This window comes from Rhinichthys klamathensis, unplaced genomic scaffold, assembly GCF_029890125.1.
Source record: "Rhinichthys klamathensis goyatoka isolate OS25496 unplaced genomic scaffold, OSU_Roscu_1.1 h1tg000090l_1, whole genome shotgun sequence".
Classification (NCBI taxonomy): Eukaryota; Metazoa; Chordata; class Actinopteri; order Cypriniformes; family Leuciscidae; genus Rhinichthys; species Rhinichthys klamathensis.
Genome location: NW_026606629.1, coordinates 834,215 through 850,331, shown reverse-complemented (window position 1 = coordinate 850,331; position 16,117 = coordinate 834,215). Strand labels below are relative to the sequence as shown.

The following is a 16,117-nucleotide window of genomic DNA, read 5'->3' as shown; positions in this document are numbered from 1 at the left end:
GGGGTGTGTTTCCCAAAGCCAACCATGGTCGCACGTTCCATCGTTACCAATAGACTTCAATAGAAATTGCGATCATAGTTGGCCAATGATGCTTTTGGGAAACGCACCCCTGGTTGATATTTGTCTGTATTTGATTTTTGAGAAAATTAAATATATACTCATCTGATCTTTGAGGAGTCATTTAATGCTGAGGAAATAAATGGGTAATTCCTGGGGGAAATGGATAACACCTCATTATATGGTGCCCATCTCCCATTCAGTGCCCTCCAGTGCATTAGTCTCAGACCTGAGGGGCCATCATGTGCTTGAAAAATGTAAAATGTAAAATTTCTTAAAATGAAATTTATTGTATGTCATGTACTTAAATATATTTGTAATTACACAATTGCTATGATGAAGTTGCAATTTAGTACAGTTAAAATATATTAACTTTAAATGTAATATCAAATAACACACTACAGTTAAAATTATAATCAAGTACTTTACAAGTGATTTAGTATGTTAGTTAACGCATTAAAATAAGTATACTTATTTAAAGCCGGACAAAAATTATTAAAACATACTTAAATTATTAAAATCAATGTACTTAGATTATTAAAATGTACTTCTTTTTTCACAAGGGTTGTTAAGCTAACTTAGATGGACCGCCCACAAAGACCAGACAAACAGGCTGAGAATGTATAAAAACATATCAAAGAAATCGCTGGTGCTATCAAAACTTAGTTAGGAGAAAAGAATTATGAGGCAATAAGTTAGATTACAGAGAATGAAATGCTTGATCTCCTTTTACAAATGAAATGTTACAAAGGGACCTCACACCTCTGTGCTGTACTCCCTGTGGATGAATGTCTTCTTCGGCATATTTCACTACGTAATCTTGGCGTTTGTGACAGCTGTTTGCTTTAGGATGATATCTCAACACGTTCTTTCTCGCACAAACCTGCACTGTCAACATTCGCAAGTCACATCGCTATTCAAACCATCCAAGACAGTATGGTGTGTAAACTGTCAATTGCTCGCGCCAAACAAGGAACTGACAATTCAGAATGAGATCATTATAGAAAACAAACACTGTTGGTCATTGATCATTTATTTAACCCTCTGAGGCTAGTAGACTTGTAAATCTTTAAAAACATGTCTAACCATTCAGGGAGTGATATTACTTTCAAACCACCATATGTGAGGGCCTTTTATTTATTTGGCATTTCAAGGTGAATTTTCATTCAGCTCTATTAATAAATAAAAACCATGCAACATGGATATTTGAATGAAATAATATGTAAGGCTTTTTGTTGACGTCACTGCTTATATTTGTGGAAATAGGGACAAATGGGGATATAAAATGCACACAATATGGACATCTTGAGTATTTTCCATTTAAAGAGAGATCATTATTTATTATGTTATTTTAAACCACAAGTTAGGTTAATGGGTTAAAAGGGCATATTATTGCTTGAAGTGCCCCTATGCTAATTTAAAGGTTCCTAATTTTGTTTTGAAGGTCTTCTACAATACATTTAGCCTACGTAAATCCAGGGTCAAAAACATTTTATTTTACTTATGAATATACATTGCAGAATCACCTCTTTTCCTCACATTTTCTGATAGTTCGATAAAGGATTCAGTCTCTCTAAACCCCTCCTGTTCGAGAGCGTATACTCTCCTCTGATTGGTCAGATGGCCCAGTCTCTTGTGATTGGTCTACCGCTTACTGCGTGTGTCGGAAACAAAATAGTATATGAACAGTAACGATGGCATCGTTTTTAGCATATCAAAAATCATCATTTTGAAGTGACTGCAAAGTGCAACCCTAAATGCATAGTGTCCTCTACAGTACTGTAGACAGATCATTTAATAATAATTGTAATAATTACAATAAAGGTTGAAAGATAGATATTTTTGTGATGCGATCATTCATGCATCAGACTGTTAAAGATCCATTCTCATCTGTACTATGCTGTTGTATGCCTTTGGGGTGTTTACACTGTGAACCCAAAAAAACAAAACTTATAGCGTGATGTATACCACACTTAAAATTATCTAAAATGTGTATGCAAGATATACAGATCGTTAAATCAGATGGATATTGTTTAAAAGTGAACTGAATATTTGTTCTAAGATGGGATAAACTGCAACTCGTGTCATTAAATGCCTTGGCTCTGTGTCCTGTAAACAAAACATTACTATGATTTCTCATCATCCCTCGTCCATTTCCATCTTCCAACACAGAGCCTGTAGAGCCGCACAGCTACCGTTTCAGCTGTTGAACTTCCCCTTTCCAAAACCCTGCTATTTCATCAATGCTTTTGGCCTCATAATCAATTCATGTGGAGATTGAACTGGGTTATGAATACAGGTCTCAAACCAGAGAAGGATGAATAATGAATACAATACAATCAAGAGGAATCAAGATATCATGGAAGTTGGTTGCATGAATTATGAATCTGAGGCCAAATGTGAGTGTATAAATATTTTACACTTGCATAATGTGTTTGCTCACACGTCAGCTGCATTTTACATGCTCCAAGTCATTGTTATATAGGACCAGTGCTATGACTAACTTGAGGGGAATAACTAACTTGGTACTTTTCTTAAAGTGTAATTGTTGTCATGAACTATTTCTATTTTTTGACTCAATCAATCAATTAATTCTAAATGTTCTACATTCTTACATTTTTCAGTTGACAGTCACAGATCAGCTGCTTTAAGTGGCATGTCTCTATGCTTTCTGATATTTATGTGTTTATATTCTAGATTTTCAGTTGTATTCAGTGTGATTTATTTAGTTAGTTTATTTTTGTAATGTGTTTATTATTACGTTTAATGCTCTCACCCTAACTGGTCAACCTTTTTTTTTGAGCCACAGCAATTTTTACAATATAGAGATTTAAAATATTTATTATAAAATCCAAGAATAATATATTGACCCTTTAACCCTCTGGGGTCTGAGGTGTTTTTGGGGCCATTTGGATGTTCTGTGATGCCCTTACATTTGTGCTTTTTTCAGTTATTTATAAACATGTTAATGGCAAAGGTGTAAATTCACTCTATATAGCACAAACAGGGCTACCATAATCTGTGAGCAACTTGTATGTACATTGTTTGTATTTTTAAGAGAATATTGTTTATGCGTGGTTATTGAAAAAAATTAAAATGAAAGCTGCTGAAATAAGACCACAAAACAAATACTAAATATGTGTCCACAAGACTTTTGACAAATGGATGTTGACGCTTCGAGTTCTGGCTTCAAAATGATCTGAAAATCATCCTTCCTAATCATTCACATAAACCAATAGATTGTTTTAAATTGTGAAAAACATTTTTTTGTTTGCCAAGGCAATATGCAGATGGGCGGAACGGCCCAACCCCTATCATGAATATTAAGTGGTTCTCAGACAGTGACCCTACATAATAATGAGCCTTTCATTCAGGGGTGTCACACAAGAAATAATGCAAGGACAATATATATATATATATATATATATATTGTCATTGCATTCTTTCTTGTATATATATAGCCTAAATATATATATATATATATATATATATATACACACACACACACACACATATATATATATATATATATATATATATATATATATATATATATATATATATATATATATATATATACAAACAATCAAAATATAAATGAAAGCCAAAAGCACATTTTTAGTCATACCTGGAAACAAATTCTAGTCAAATGCTATATGGGCCATTCTACAGAATCTTGAAAAGAAAATAGTCTTTTTCCATAAATGTCTTATAAAGTATTATTTTTTAAAGTAGACCAATACAATAAAAATAAACCAGTCGCATTTCAAAGTCGTTCGCGAAATGACCGCCAGGTGGCGCAAAGGGACATTTATCAAAACGTAAGTGGGGCTAATGTCAATTAACAGTAAGGATGAAATTCTACAAGTTATGGTAATTTGCAAATAAGCCTACAACAAACATTTATTTTTAAACAAATATTTTTAAATATGCAACATGCACGTTTAAACAACAAACAATACAATCTGAACCAGCGCTTCTGCTCCTGTATTGAGACATGCAGCGCGTTGCAGTTACGATCCGGGTTCCAGTGGCCTTAATACATTCACGGCTTTTTAAAATGTCACAAAGCGTTTTGAGATGGTTTTGAATGAAATATTGAAGTTTATAATTAGGGTATTTTGGCACACCACGCCGAGTGGCTATGCATTATTCTAAAATCTGGCTTTATTCTGGCATGTTGAATTAGAGTTTGACAAACGCGGCGGCGCGTTCATTTGAATTTATTTTTCTCATAACAGCTAAAAGAACTTACTGCGTAATTGTTGGTCATACAGATAAGATATCATCTTTTAAAACTGTAAAAGGTCTACTTTTATTCATGTAGGCTAAAGTAGGCCTACACTCACAGGCTAACGACAAAACGTTTTCTCGCTCATGACAAACAAACGTTTGGGCATTTCTCAGTGAGAAAATTCATAGCCGAGTGGTAGAACTTACGGTTCGATCATCAAGATGACACGGGTTCAAATCCCGAACAAACATGGTCTATTGTAAATTTTATATTTATTAATGCAGAGAGATTTGTGTAGCTCTAAAACTCTGGTACACCATACAGTTTTTTGCTTATATTTATAAAATAAAATTACCATGCATTTCCATTTTACACTAAGGAACAATAGTATCCAACAGAACGACTTTGCATCTGTACCAATCGTATGAGGCCAATCTTAATTTCAAAAGCAGTTCTGTAAAAAAAGTAATTTTATATATATAGCCAATATAAGCTATAAAGCTTCATTGATGTAGCCTAAATGTTTTTATTGCAATGTTTTATGTTTTCATTATTTATTCAATTTCATTTCAGTATTTCAGCCTAATTTCAGTATTGTGGTAATGAATTATTTTAACTACGTTTCACTTGTTGAATTCATCTGCTACCAGCTTTCAATCGCTCTGAATGAGCAGCAGATTACGCATTAGAGAGAATAAACGAACACTTTTCAGAGTCTATGATTGTAGCGCCTCTTAGCGGTAAAAGGCAGAAAATACACCCCACATTTTACCGCCGCGGTGGAACAGCTGATGTGGGCGTTGTCATGGCTTTCCTCTACATTTGCGTTTGAATAGCGCGCGTTCTCCGTGGGCGTGTCAGATTAACGCGTAATGAAGTGTAATGAGCTGGGGAAAAAAATTCTGACAGCACTCTCTTTTCATACAGATTACATAAACTGAGAATATTTGTTTTTTATATAAATTACTTCATTGAAAAGAAGAGAATTCAAGCTTCATAAAGAAAAATCTCTCGTGCCTGTGTGACAAGTATTTGCAGAGTTAGAGTTAATTTTTCGGACGCGTTTCAGAATGGACTGCACTGACAGAGAGAAGGCAAAACTCGCATCATGTTTATTTTTCTTCATTTGACAAAAAGCACAACACTTTGTTTTTATTGTGAGTATACAGAAAAATAATATACACTAAACAGGATCGACTGATGTATAACACTTACATGTAAGATTAAAATCAACAGAGTATTTTGAGTCTCTTTTGCACTGATAAGAAAAAAAGTCTGCCTATCGCGCCGGCGCGATAGCCGACCCCAGGGGGTTAAATAATGTCTTATTTTTGTTAAAGTGCCCCAATTATGCTATTTTAAATGTTCCTAATTTTGTTTTGGGGGTCTCCCACAACATGTTTACGTACATTAAAGGCCAAAAAACACTTTAATTTTCTCATAATATAGATTACACATCACCTCATTTCTCAAAGAGTCTAAAACCACTCATTCGAAGATTCGGGGGCCGTTTTCACGACACTCTTTTTCAACTAAAAACAGAAAACAACGCGTTTTAGGGGCCTGAATATGCAAACTTTTTCAAAGCCCAAGTTTGTGAAAACGATACCGCTATCGTCTCTGTGTATACTTAAAAAATTTGAATTTGTGAAAACGGTGGAGTCATGCGCATGTGTGTATTATGTGTTCAATATAGGCTATAGATGCATAGTGGTTCTTTACAAAGTGACATCACCAACTACTGGCCTGGTATGTATAACTCAGCGTTTTTAGTTGTTTTTGCGCATCCGAGTGAACGGGGATCATTTTGACAATGACAATTTTCAGTTTTTAGAACATTGTTGTCATGTAAACGTACCCTCAGTCTCTCTAAACCCCTTCTTTCCAAAAGCCTACTCTGATTGGTCAGATGGCCTAGTCTGTAGTGATTGGTCTGCTGCTTAAAGCGCATGTAGGAAACGAAACCAAAGTCGTTTAGGCCTCAGCTACAACTCCAGTGTTTGAGGGCGGGTCAAAGTAGATGTTGTTTGTGAGGACCCAATGAAGACCACAATGAAGACTTTTGGGAAACAATAATTTAACGTGTGCTCCAATTAACGTGTGCTTTGATCTTTGAAACTTTGCAGGCCTTTTACATTTATAAACAGCTATATTACACACTACATGAAAGACAATATTAGAAAAGGCATTATAGGGCACTATAATTAGATGTATGTCTAATCATGGATTTTGGTAAAGCACGACGGTCAGAGAAAGTCAAGTGGTTATCAGTCCTTTTAGGCTGCAGTCAATATTCCCAAAGCAGAGAAGTAATCCATGCTATTTCCTGTTTGTAATTGGTTTCCACAGTGAGGCCAAGTGCCTGTCCGTAATTGAAATAATCATCTGTTTGCTAATTAAAATACAGGACAACACAGGATAAACATTCGGCCACAGATTGTTTTTTATTAACCATGTACTGCGGTAGATTTTTTAGAGACCCACTTTTGGCTATGTGTGTTTTGTGATTATACAAATATAATACTCCAATAGCTATTACACATCGAGTTCCCAGATGACCAACTGTATTTGCCTAAAATCAAATAACTTTACACTGCATACTCTATCCCATTTTCTAGTGAACCGTTTCTTTTCTTAACCCATTTATTTTGACTCATTTTTTGATCAGACTGTCAAAAGAAAAACAAGAAAAAAAGCCTATTGTTCACTTGCTATTTTTACAGATCCTGTTTAAGTGTTGCTGTGGTGTACAGAGTCCTTGAGCTGTGTCCTAGAAATGAATGGATGTGGCTCATTTCTGCAAGCCGGTGGCCTTCAGTGATCCCTCAGTTTGCTCATCTCCATCTGGATCATTCTGTAAATTGTTGTATAGTACTTCTGTATTTACCAGAATAGGCCATTCAAGGATCTGAGAGACATTCTGTGAGCAAAACACAACAGAAACGAATAGTATTCACCCCCACATCATGCCATCAGCTGCTAACAGTCTGTGGAGAATCAGGGAGCCTTGCAGGTGTTAACTGTAAAAGTGTCAGAGGATGAGATTGCATGTTGCTGAGTAGAAGAGCCCACACAAGTTTACAACTCAACAGTCTCAACAGTCTGAAGTGTCAGGTGAAGTCGTTATAGATGGCAACAATTTTATTTACATTCAGAAAGGTTATTAGGAACATTCAGAAAACAAGTACATTTGTTTATTCAATTAACTTTGGGCAAGTGAAATCAGTGCAGTGTAAGAATTTAGCAGGGATTTGGGGGGAAATGCCACTGAAGCTGAAAAAATTCCATCGAAAATTTAAATGTGGGAGCAAAAAAAAAAAACTAGTTTCAACCATTTTAACTGGTATATTTCATTATATTCTGTCAGTGTCACTTTAGTATTATTTGAATGTTATTATGATATTTATTAATAATTTGAATTAGCTTTTGTTTCAGTTTTACATTTTTATTTTGTCTTAAATTATTTTAGCTTTAACTTATTTTATTTCAGTTTACGTAATTTTAGTACTTAAGGCAACATTTCAAATTTTTGTTTACTTTTTGTTAGTTCACATTTTTCATCTAATATTATATTTTATTTCTTTAGTTCAATTAACGAAAACAATTTTTAATAGTTTTAGTTTTAATCCTGTTCTATTTTAGGCCTGTCTAGTGATGGGTTAAGTATCTTTTTAGTTGCTTTTTTAGTTTTATTAATTGATTCAATTAATCTGTTTAACCCTTAAACGCACACCTCAGGTCTTTAATGACCCGGGAAGTCATTCATTACCCTCCTCCTCATTATTATTTTTTTTTAAGTTAGACATCAACTTTCTAAGTTTTCCACAATCAATTCAATATAAACAATATCACAAGATTTATATATATATAGGCTATATATAAAAGAATGCCTGTTTTCCCATTCTTTTTTTCTTTTTCTTTTTTACAAATTGTATAGGGTCACTAACGACCCGAATATGTAACAGTGTATTTTTTTACCGCACAACATTAATTGAATCTTTATTCCACAAGGTGACATTGGCTGATACACAATAATGAAGTGTCGTTTCACTCATAGTTACCGCAGGCAGAAAACAAAAGAATAGGAAGTATTATCAGCAAAACTTGAAATGGCTCAGAGATTTACTGCAGAGCAAGTACTGAACACAATCAAATAGTGTCACTGTCACTTGATGGTGGATCTGGTGAAAAAGCTGTCAGCGATCAAAATATTGATTTTGAAGATGTTGAAAATGATACTTTGATAGTTTTTCAAAAATCTGTTTGAGATCATAAATATAAGCCAGATGCTGAATGTACTGGGAAATCTCTGAAAGCTCTGATGAGGACAGTGATGATGGTATAAAACATCTGCTCAAACTGAACCTTTCCAAACTCCAAAAGGTAACAAAATGTGCTTTATTTGATTCTTCTGGAATTGTTACTCTCATATCAGGAGTTTTATATTATTGCTAAATATAGAGATCCATCTTGTTAGATATAGATCCGGGTTGCTAAAGATCAAAATATGTAATAACGATTGGCGAAACGTTTATGCATTTAAGGGTTAAAAAATCAACGGCATGCTGTATGTTATTATGTGGTTAGAAAAATCCCATAATAAAGGTAAAAAAAGCTCATGTTAGTCAATTTCAGGAATAAGGAAATCATTCCTTTAAAAACAATTAATAATTTATAAATTAGTAATTTCTCACTATAAATTACATCAAAAGTAGAAAACGTTGGTCAAAAAAAAAAAAAACATTTAGCCTACACACAGTGACCATGAAACGAAACGTTTAGACGGCATCTATTTGTGGCTTAACTGTCACAGAATGGAAAGCACAGGATTGTGGGATATCATAGGAATCGAAGGAATTCAACGTTTGATCAGGTGAAGATATCTCAGGAGACGGGATGTGAAGCTAACATTGGATTTGGACATTCTCCGAAGGCAGCATTTTTCAGCTTTTGGATGCAGCCACAGACTCTCTCCAAATACATATATGTAAGAAAAAAAAAAGGAAAAAAAGTAAGTAATGCAGTATGGACACAAAATTATAATAAACTGGCTCTTAAATGACTGGGTAGCAAATGTTCTTGAGTCATTTGCTTTTACATGAAAGCCAGAAACATAGGTAATGCCATCATTTTGATTTGGATCACACTCTGATGCGTTGAAGACAACCAAACAGAACATTTGTCAATTAAGACCATTATACCCGTTTAGGCACATCGTACACTGCAATAATACAATCACAATTTCTTTCTTTTTTTTTCAGTGAACAATGCGAAAAATTTCTTCTGATTTGCTGCCTGCTGAATCACTGTAGCTGTATGAAGCCATATAGCATCCAAGATGTAACCAAGATATATCCATAGATCAGATGTATAACCCACTATGAAGAGAAGTGTAACGGACAGGCAGTAAAGCAGTCAATTATCTCATATTGGATCCTAAATATGTAAATATGCGTCAATCATCATCACGTCAAGAACTGTCAAGGAAGTTTATTAATCACATAAAACGTTTCTATATTAAGCAAAAGCATGACGTTCTGCTAACCTTTGTGTCCTTTTGAATTACCCTGACGGAGCTTCATCTCTGGAATCTAAATGTTAAGGGCTCATGACTGATGACCTCATCCTGAGAAGACTCAACGGGGGTCTTAACTGAGATCAGAGGTTGCATTGCTTTAAGCCAAATGACTTATAGTACCTACCTTGTCAAGTTAACACAGCACGTGTTTAAACATATAGCCTACTATAGTGCTTCCCAACTGGTGGGTCGCAGGTAGTGTTAATTTCGACATCAGACGGCGCCGACTTCATTAAGCACTAACTGTGACTATATCTAACTGTGACTATAAATGTAGTTTAAAAATAAAAAAACTTTACCAAAATCTGTCTATATTAAGCAGAAAAAAAGATGTACTGTTTTAACAAGCCTCTATGAGCTTTCGTGCTTGAATCAGTCGAGTTTCAATCCCCCAACCAGGGGCGTAGAATTTAGTAGGGACGCTAGGGACGTGTCCCTACCAATATCCAGTGACACTGATATATCCCTAGCAATAATTTCGATCAAAACTTAAAATATTTATACATTGATGTCCCCGTCCCCACCAATGTCAAAATCAAACCTACGCCACTGCCCCCAACCTTATTAGGAATAACTACCATCGGTATGTTAACACAGTCTCATCCGGGTTACTGAAGTCAGCAACGCTATACACTTGCTAGGAACAGTTTTTCTTCATGGAAGTTTTGCGTTTGGTGAGCTAATAAAATATTAAAACTCAGTCAAATCAATATTTTGTGTACAGTTATTTAATTATGTCATCCAGTATCTCTCTTGTTTCATACAAACGCAGCTGCTGCCATTTTGCGACTATTGTTTTGTACACTGTAATGGATTATAAGATAACAAAACGATTTTAAAACAGTTTGATTTCAAATAAATATCTCTTATCCCTATAACTATTTATGTGGCGAAATGCAGTGTAATAAGTACTGTGGCTGTACCATATCCCTTAAATGTCTAGTTTGAACTTGCTGCTCGCTAGTAACTGCTCTCTCCACTGAAGCTTTGTGTTTAAAGACCTAATAAAATATTTCAACTCAGATCAATATTTCATGTCTAATTACTTATGTGGCAAGTAGCCGTGTAATAAGCTGGATAATGTACATCCAGCCGGTTGTTATCTCAGAATAAACCCCTTCAGGGTGATTCAAGACCCTCATCACCCTGTCTGTGTTTATCCTGAGATAACAACCGGCTGGATGTACATTATCCCTTATGTAGAGTTGGGTGTCTCCGCAAGGCAATGGCACGACACACCAAATCGAATTATTATTGATCCCAAAAGAAGCATGAAACAGAGAAACTAACAGAGAAACTTCTATTAGACAGGAAAGACTGGAACCATTTGAGTACCATACATGTGATACCAATAGAACGCTCCAGCTGAGATAAAAGAATACTGTGATCTACGAAGTGAAAGCGCAATAGATGACAAAAAATCAAGCTCAGTACAATTTTGAGCAAAATAATTGAGATAATCAGTTTAACCATTATACACAGCCCATTGTCATCCCTAGGCGTCATGAAACTGACGCCTTGGGAATCATTTTGACCATGCTTCAATATTCGACGCTTTAGGCACCCTTTAGCGTCAGTTACATGACGCGATCCTAGGGCGTCATCTTGCTGACGCTTTACCTTTAACGTCAGTTAGATGACGCTATCTAATCCTAACCCTACCCCAGACCTAAACCTACCCGCGTCATCTAACTGACGCTTAGGTAAAGCGTCAGTAAGATGACGCCCTAGGATCGCGTCATGTAACTGACGCTAAAGGGTGCCTAAAGCGTCGAATATTGAAGCATGGTCAAAATTGTCATTTTAGTGACGCCTTGGGGTGAGAATGCGTTGATTATACACCATGACTAGGTTTTCACTGACTAAAAAATGCCCAGACTTTTACCCCTGGTTTCACAGACAAGGCTTAAGCCTAGTCCCAGACTAAAATGCGTTGTGCTGTTTTAACTGAAAGCAACTTGCACTTATAAAAATTATTTTAAAAAAATGATAAAAAATATTTTTATAAAGAATTACTTAAATGTCCTGATTAAACTAAGGCCTAATCTTGGCTTAGTCTAAGCCCTGTCTGTGAAACCAGGATTTAGTCAAATAAAATTTGACTAAACAAACAAATAACCAGGATTGGTTGACTAAAAAATTACAAACAAAAAAAAAAACTAAAAAGGGCATTTGACACAGGACTAAGACTAAACCAATTTAAATAAGAAAAAAAAAGAAAAAAGAAACATAGCTGACACCAGTCGCAGGTTTGTTCTGATGGGGGTCAGCAGAGAAAAATATCCTAAAGGAGAAAATGCTCCATTTAGATGGAAGTCGACAATATTGCATTGGCAAGTAAAGAGATTTACCAAGATTAAAAAAAGAAAAATCACTGAGATGATACCAAAGTATGCATGTGCACGAAGAAGAAGAAGATCATGAAGAAGAATGAATTTGCAGTGTATGCTAACAGTCCAAAATCAGTGGATTTGAAGAGGCTGTTGGAGCACTATGTGATGGAGATAATGACAGACGTCTGTTTGATGACCAGGGTTTATTATGGACCCAACAACAGAGAGCCCTGCTGATGGAGGAAATGGACAGCAAATATGTGAATTGTCGAGAAGTCTCTGATTAGGCTCCTCAGTGGCAATGCACTAAATTTAGCCTGGACCCCGGAGGTATGCTGAACGCTTACTCCAAACCACCCACAGAGAAAGAGACATTGCTTGTTTTCGCTGTAAAATGTGAACATACGTATGTAGTGTGTGCCTTAAAGAGCTGTTTCGACATCAGGCTGACTCTTTAAAAGGACGTTCATTGGTGTAACTTAATAAAGGCAGGTTCAATAAGTCTTTAAATAGCCTAGTATTTTTGATTTTTAAAAAAATAAAGTATATAAAATAATTAAAAGCAGTTAAATTAGATGTTGAAATAATCACATGAAGTGTTTAAAGAATTGTTATATTGCGATGAACGACTTGTTTTTGTTACCAATAGATTCATTATTTATTTTTGAGTCACATCTAATTACTGTAGTTTTGTTTTCTTCTGCTTGTATGTCATTTTAACTTCATTATGATTAGTGCAATTTGTCTCTAAAAGTGATCTAATTTAATATTCAGTTTTCGAATTTTAGAAATCCAGTCACAACCATGAAGTTTACAATCCTGTTAAACAGCCTGAAACCTTGGGGACACTGTTTTTATGGCTTCATATGTTGCAAATGGCAGTTGGAGCCTGTCATGTAATGTCCATCACTAATTTAATATAAGGAAAATTTAACTTCTGCTTTCTTGCAGTAAAGCACCCTTTAATGCTTTGAAAACTCCTTTAATGCTTTGGGATATATTGTATACTTTGATAGTTTACTGTATGTTTTACCATTTAAGGTGATGTTTTTATATAAGTCTGTAGAATTACTAACACTGTACATTTTGCTTCTTCACGTCATAAAACGTCTCTCACGTCATAATGCCCAGAGGATGAACATGCAATGTACGCATGCAGTGAAGTCTTCTGAATTATTTACATGCTTTGACTGTGATTCTAATAGCAGTGGAAATGCTGCAAACTCTATTTCCTGAATAGACACCGCTGGCGTCATTTAGATCTGTGAAATTTAATGAACTTGTTCAATCCTAATTTTTCCCATCGACGTGAGCACATGTGTTATACTTCTTGGATAGCTTAATGAAACAACAGCATGCCTTTACCAAGAGCTAGTAAAAGTGTGTTTTATTGCTAAATGTTAACACAATGTTGCAAAAAAAAACTAACTTTATTTCTGTCTTTCTTTATTTGATGATAAAAAAAAATGCATTCTTCATTTGACTTATTTAATGCAATTTGTGTTTTGTTTTGTTTTTTTCAAAATGTTGCTTGTGTTTCTCAACTGGTCACTGATTACATGTGTAATCATGATTTACTGTTTAAGAAACAGGGCATATTCAGAAATTTCAAAGATTATATATCCCACATATGGCACTAGGACACATGTAGCACAACCGAGATTGTAATTAAAAGAAAAAAAAAAACTCAAGTGACTATTTACAACAGCCATGTAAATCAATGCTTTGATTACAGTTCACAGTTCACACTAATGCACTAACAAGTCTTCTAGGTCACTAACAGGGTTCTTCACTCATATGTAAATGTTGGTCACAGGTAGGATTTAAAGGGTTTAATTAAATAGCTAAACTAAATCAGATTTCCACATACTTCATTATCCTTTTGTTGTATCATGTCCCGTTGACTTACTGCAAAGGCATCAGAAACCAATAAACCATAGGATTATAATCGCACCGACATCTGAATTAACACTCTGCAGTGACAAATCAAGCTAGCGATGCTGCCAGAAACAGTTTACAGTTTTCCAAGATATAACAATCACCTTCCCCCACACCCTACAGTGATACTCCTTTAGTAATTTGATATACACCATTTGATATAGTACACCAATTTGATATACACCAGTGCTGAATGATTACCACATCAATGCCATATTCTTATATTATACCATGACATAGGACAAAAAAATCATGGAGTCATCATGAAGAAGAATGAATGTGCAGTGTATGTTAAAAGTCCAAAATCAGTATTTGAAGAGGCTGTTGGAGCACTATGATGGCAATAATGACAGACATGTGTTTGATGATAAGGGCTTTTTCTTGATACAAGAACAGAGATCCCAGAAGCCTCTGATGGAGGAAATGGGTAGCAAATATGTGTATTATCTACATGTAGCCTAGAAGTCTCTGATTAGGCTCCTTGCATAGCCTAGTAGGCTTACGCTCTAACTAACTAACTAACTAACTAACTAACTAACTGACTTTTGTGGTTAGCTACTGAATTTTTATTTTTTTTATTTTGTTTATTGTATGTGTATAGGCTATAATCTTTAACGCCCCAACCACTTTAAGCTTTTGGGGGGTTCTCCAACCTCTCCATAATGTCATGGTCAAGATAAGCTTTGGTACGTCTTTGTTAGAGTGAACGAGAACGAGTGGCTTTGAACGAACGATCTGAAACGGCTGTCTGGCGTGTCAAGAGATCCTCACCTTTGGCGCGCGCTGGTTCCGTCTTTGGCAGCAGGAGCGCGTCTCCGCAGGTGCCGTTGGGGAACTCCAGACTTCCGTTTGAGGTCCCGTTCTGAAGCTGGAGACATGCCCAAATCCCAGACGTATCATTTAGCGTTTGTAAATCCATTTCGGACCTAACCACAACTATTTTAGTAGTTCCTCGCAATCATTAGTCAACAATAAGTGTCTAATGAGAGCGCAATAGTAGCTAAGTGGCTTGGAGAGTAGCTATGTTACGTTTAAAGAGGATATGTAAAAACAAAAAAAAAATGTAATCAGGGAGAAATAGGATTCGTTTATGCAGGTTAAAACGTTTCAGCCGTTGTTGCTCAGCAGTGTGAAGGCACAGTTGCTCTGTATGAGAATGTGATGAAGCGCGCAGCGACAGTGAGTCTCTCGCGCGTGGACCGAGGGTTTATTGATGAGCTCTTAAACAGCAGGGGTGGGAGTTTGGGGGTGTGTCGGTGGGATTCAGGGATTTGAGCATCCTGGAGAGGTGGAGACATTGAAAGGAGTTTGTGGAGTACGTGAGCAAAAGGCTTTAGGTAAAGTTATCAATGAGGCAGGTGGAGTGGAGCATCAGCTCCCTCTTGTGGAAGCAAAACTGGTTGCAAGACGTCGATTTTCCAAGGCTGGGCATTATTTTTGGACACTACTGTATATTACTAAGAATTTAGAATTGCATTGTAATTTTAACTGCAAAAGCCTCCTTCAAGATATATGTAGTGCAGTCATCTGGTTACTTGGATTTCGATATTGTGGACTTGACAGTACCTAAAATGAACACACTCTTTTTACAGCCATGAAATAGCCATGTAAACCAAGTAAATAAAGTGTATAAGAGATATCCTTGCAGACTTCATAGATTTACAAATGAAGGTGCATGTCTTGTTAAAACATAATAATATTTTTTTATTAAATTTATTTCGGGTAGAGTGTGGTCACATAGCAACAGAGAATAACCCTCCAGCCACGGGACATGGTTAAATAACTCACCTTTTAGATCAACCTTTGGCCTTTCAAAGTCCTTCACACACACACTTACACAGCGCTAGATAACACCTGAGCAGAAGCAAGCAGCCACCTCCTTTAGACTGGGACACTGAGGAGACTGCAGCTGGTGAGTGACATACACTTCTTTTCAGAACATACGTTTAAATATTATCTGCTTTAAGGGTACAATCT

At 35.7% G+C, this 16,117-nt stretch overlaps 1 protein-coding gene across 2 annotated transcripts in view; it reads right to left on the bottom strand.

Moving 5' to 3' along the window:
- Nucleotides 1–15,121, bottom strand: part of cckbrb (cholecystokinin B receptor b) — a 40,933-nt gene extending 25,812 nt beyond the window's left edge. For both annotated transcript variants that reach the window (XR_008807181.1, XM_056251791.1), the window contains exon 1: nt 14,912–15,121. Coding sequence is in view for 1 of the 2 variants with exons in the window: in XM_056251791.1 (XP_056107766.1) it covers nt 14,912–15,059 (148 nt within the window). In the remaining variant the exon portion in view is untranslated. The remainder of the gene's footprint in view (nt 1–14,911) is intronic.
- Between the last annotated feature and the right edge of the window lie 996 nt (nt 15,122–16,117).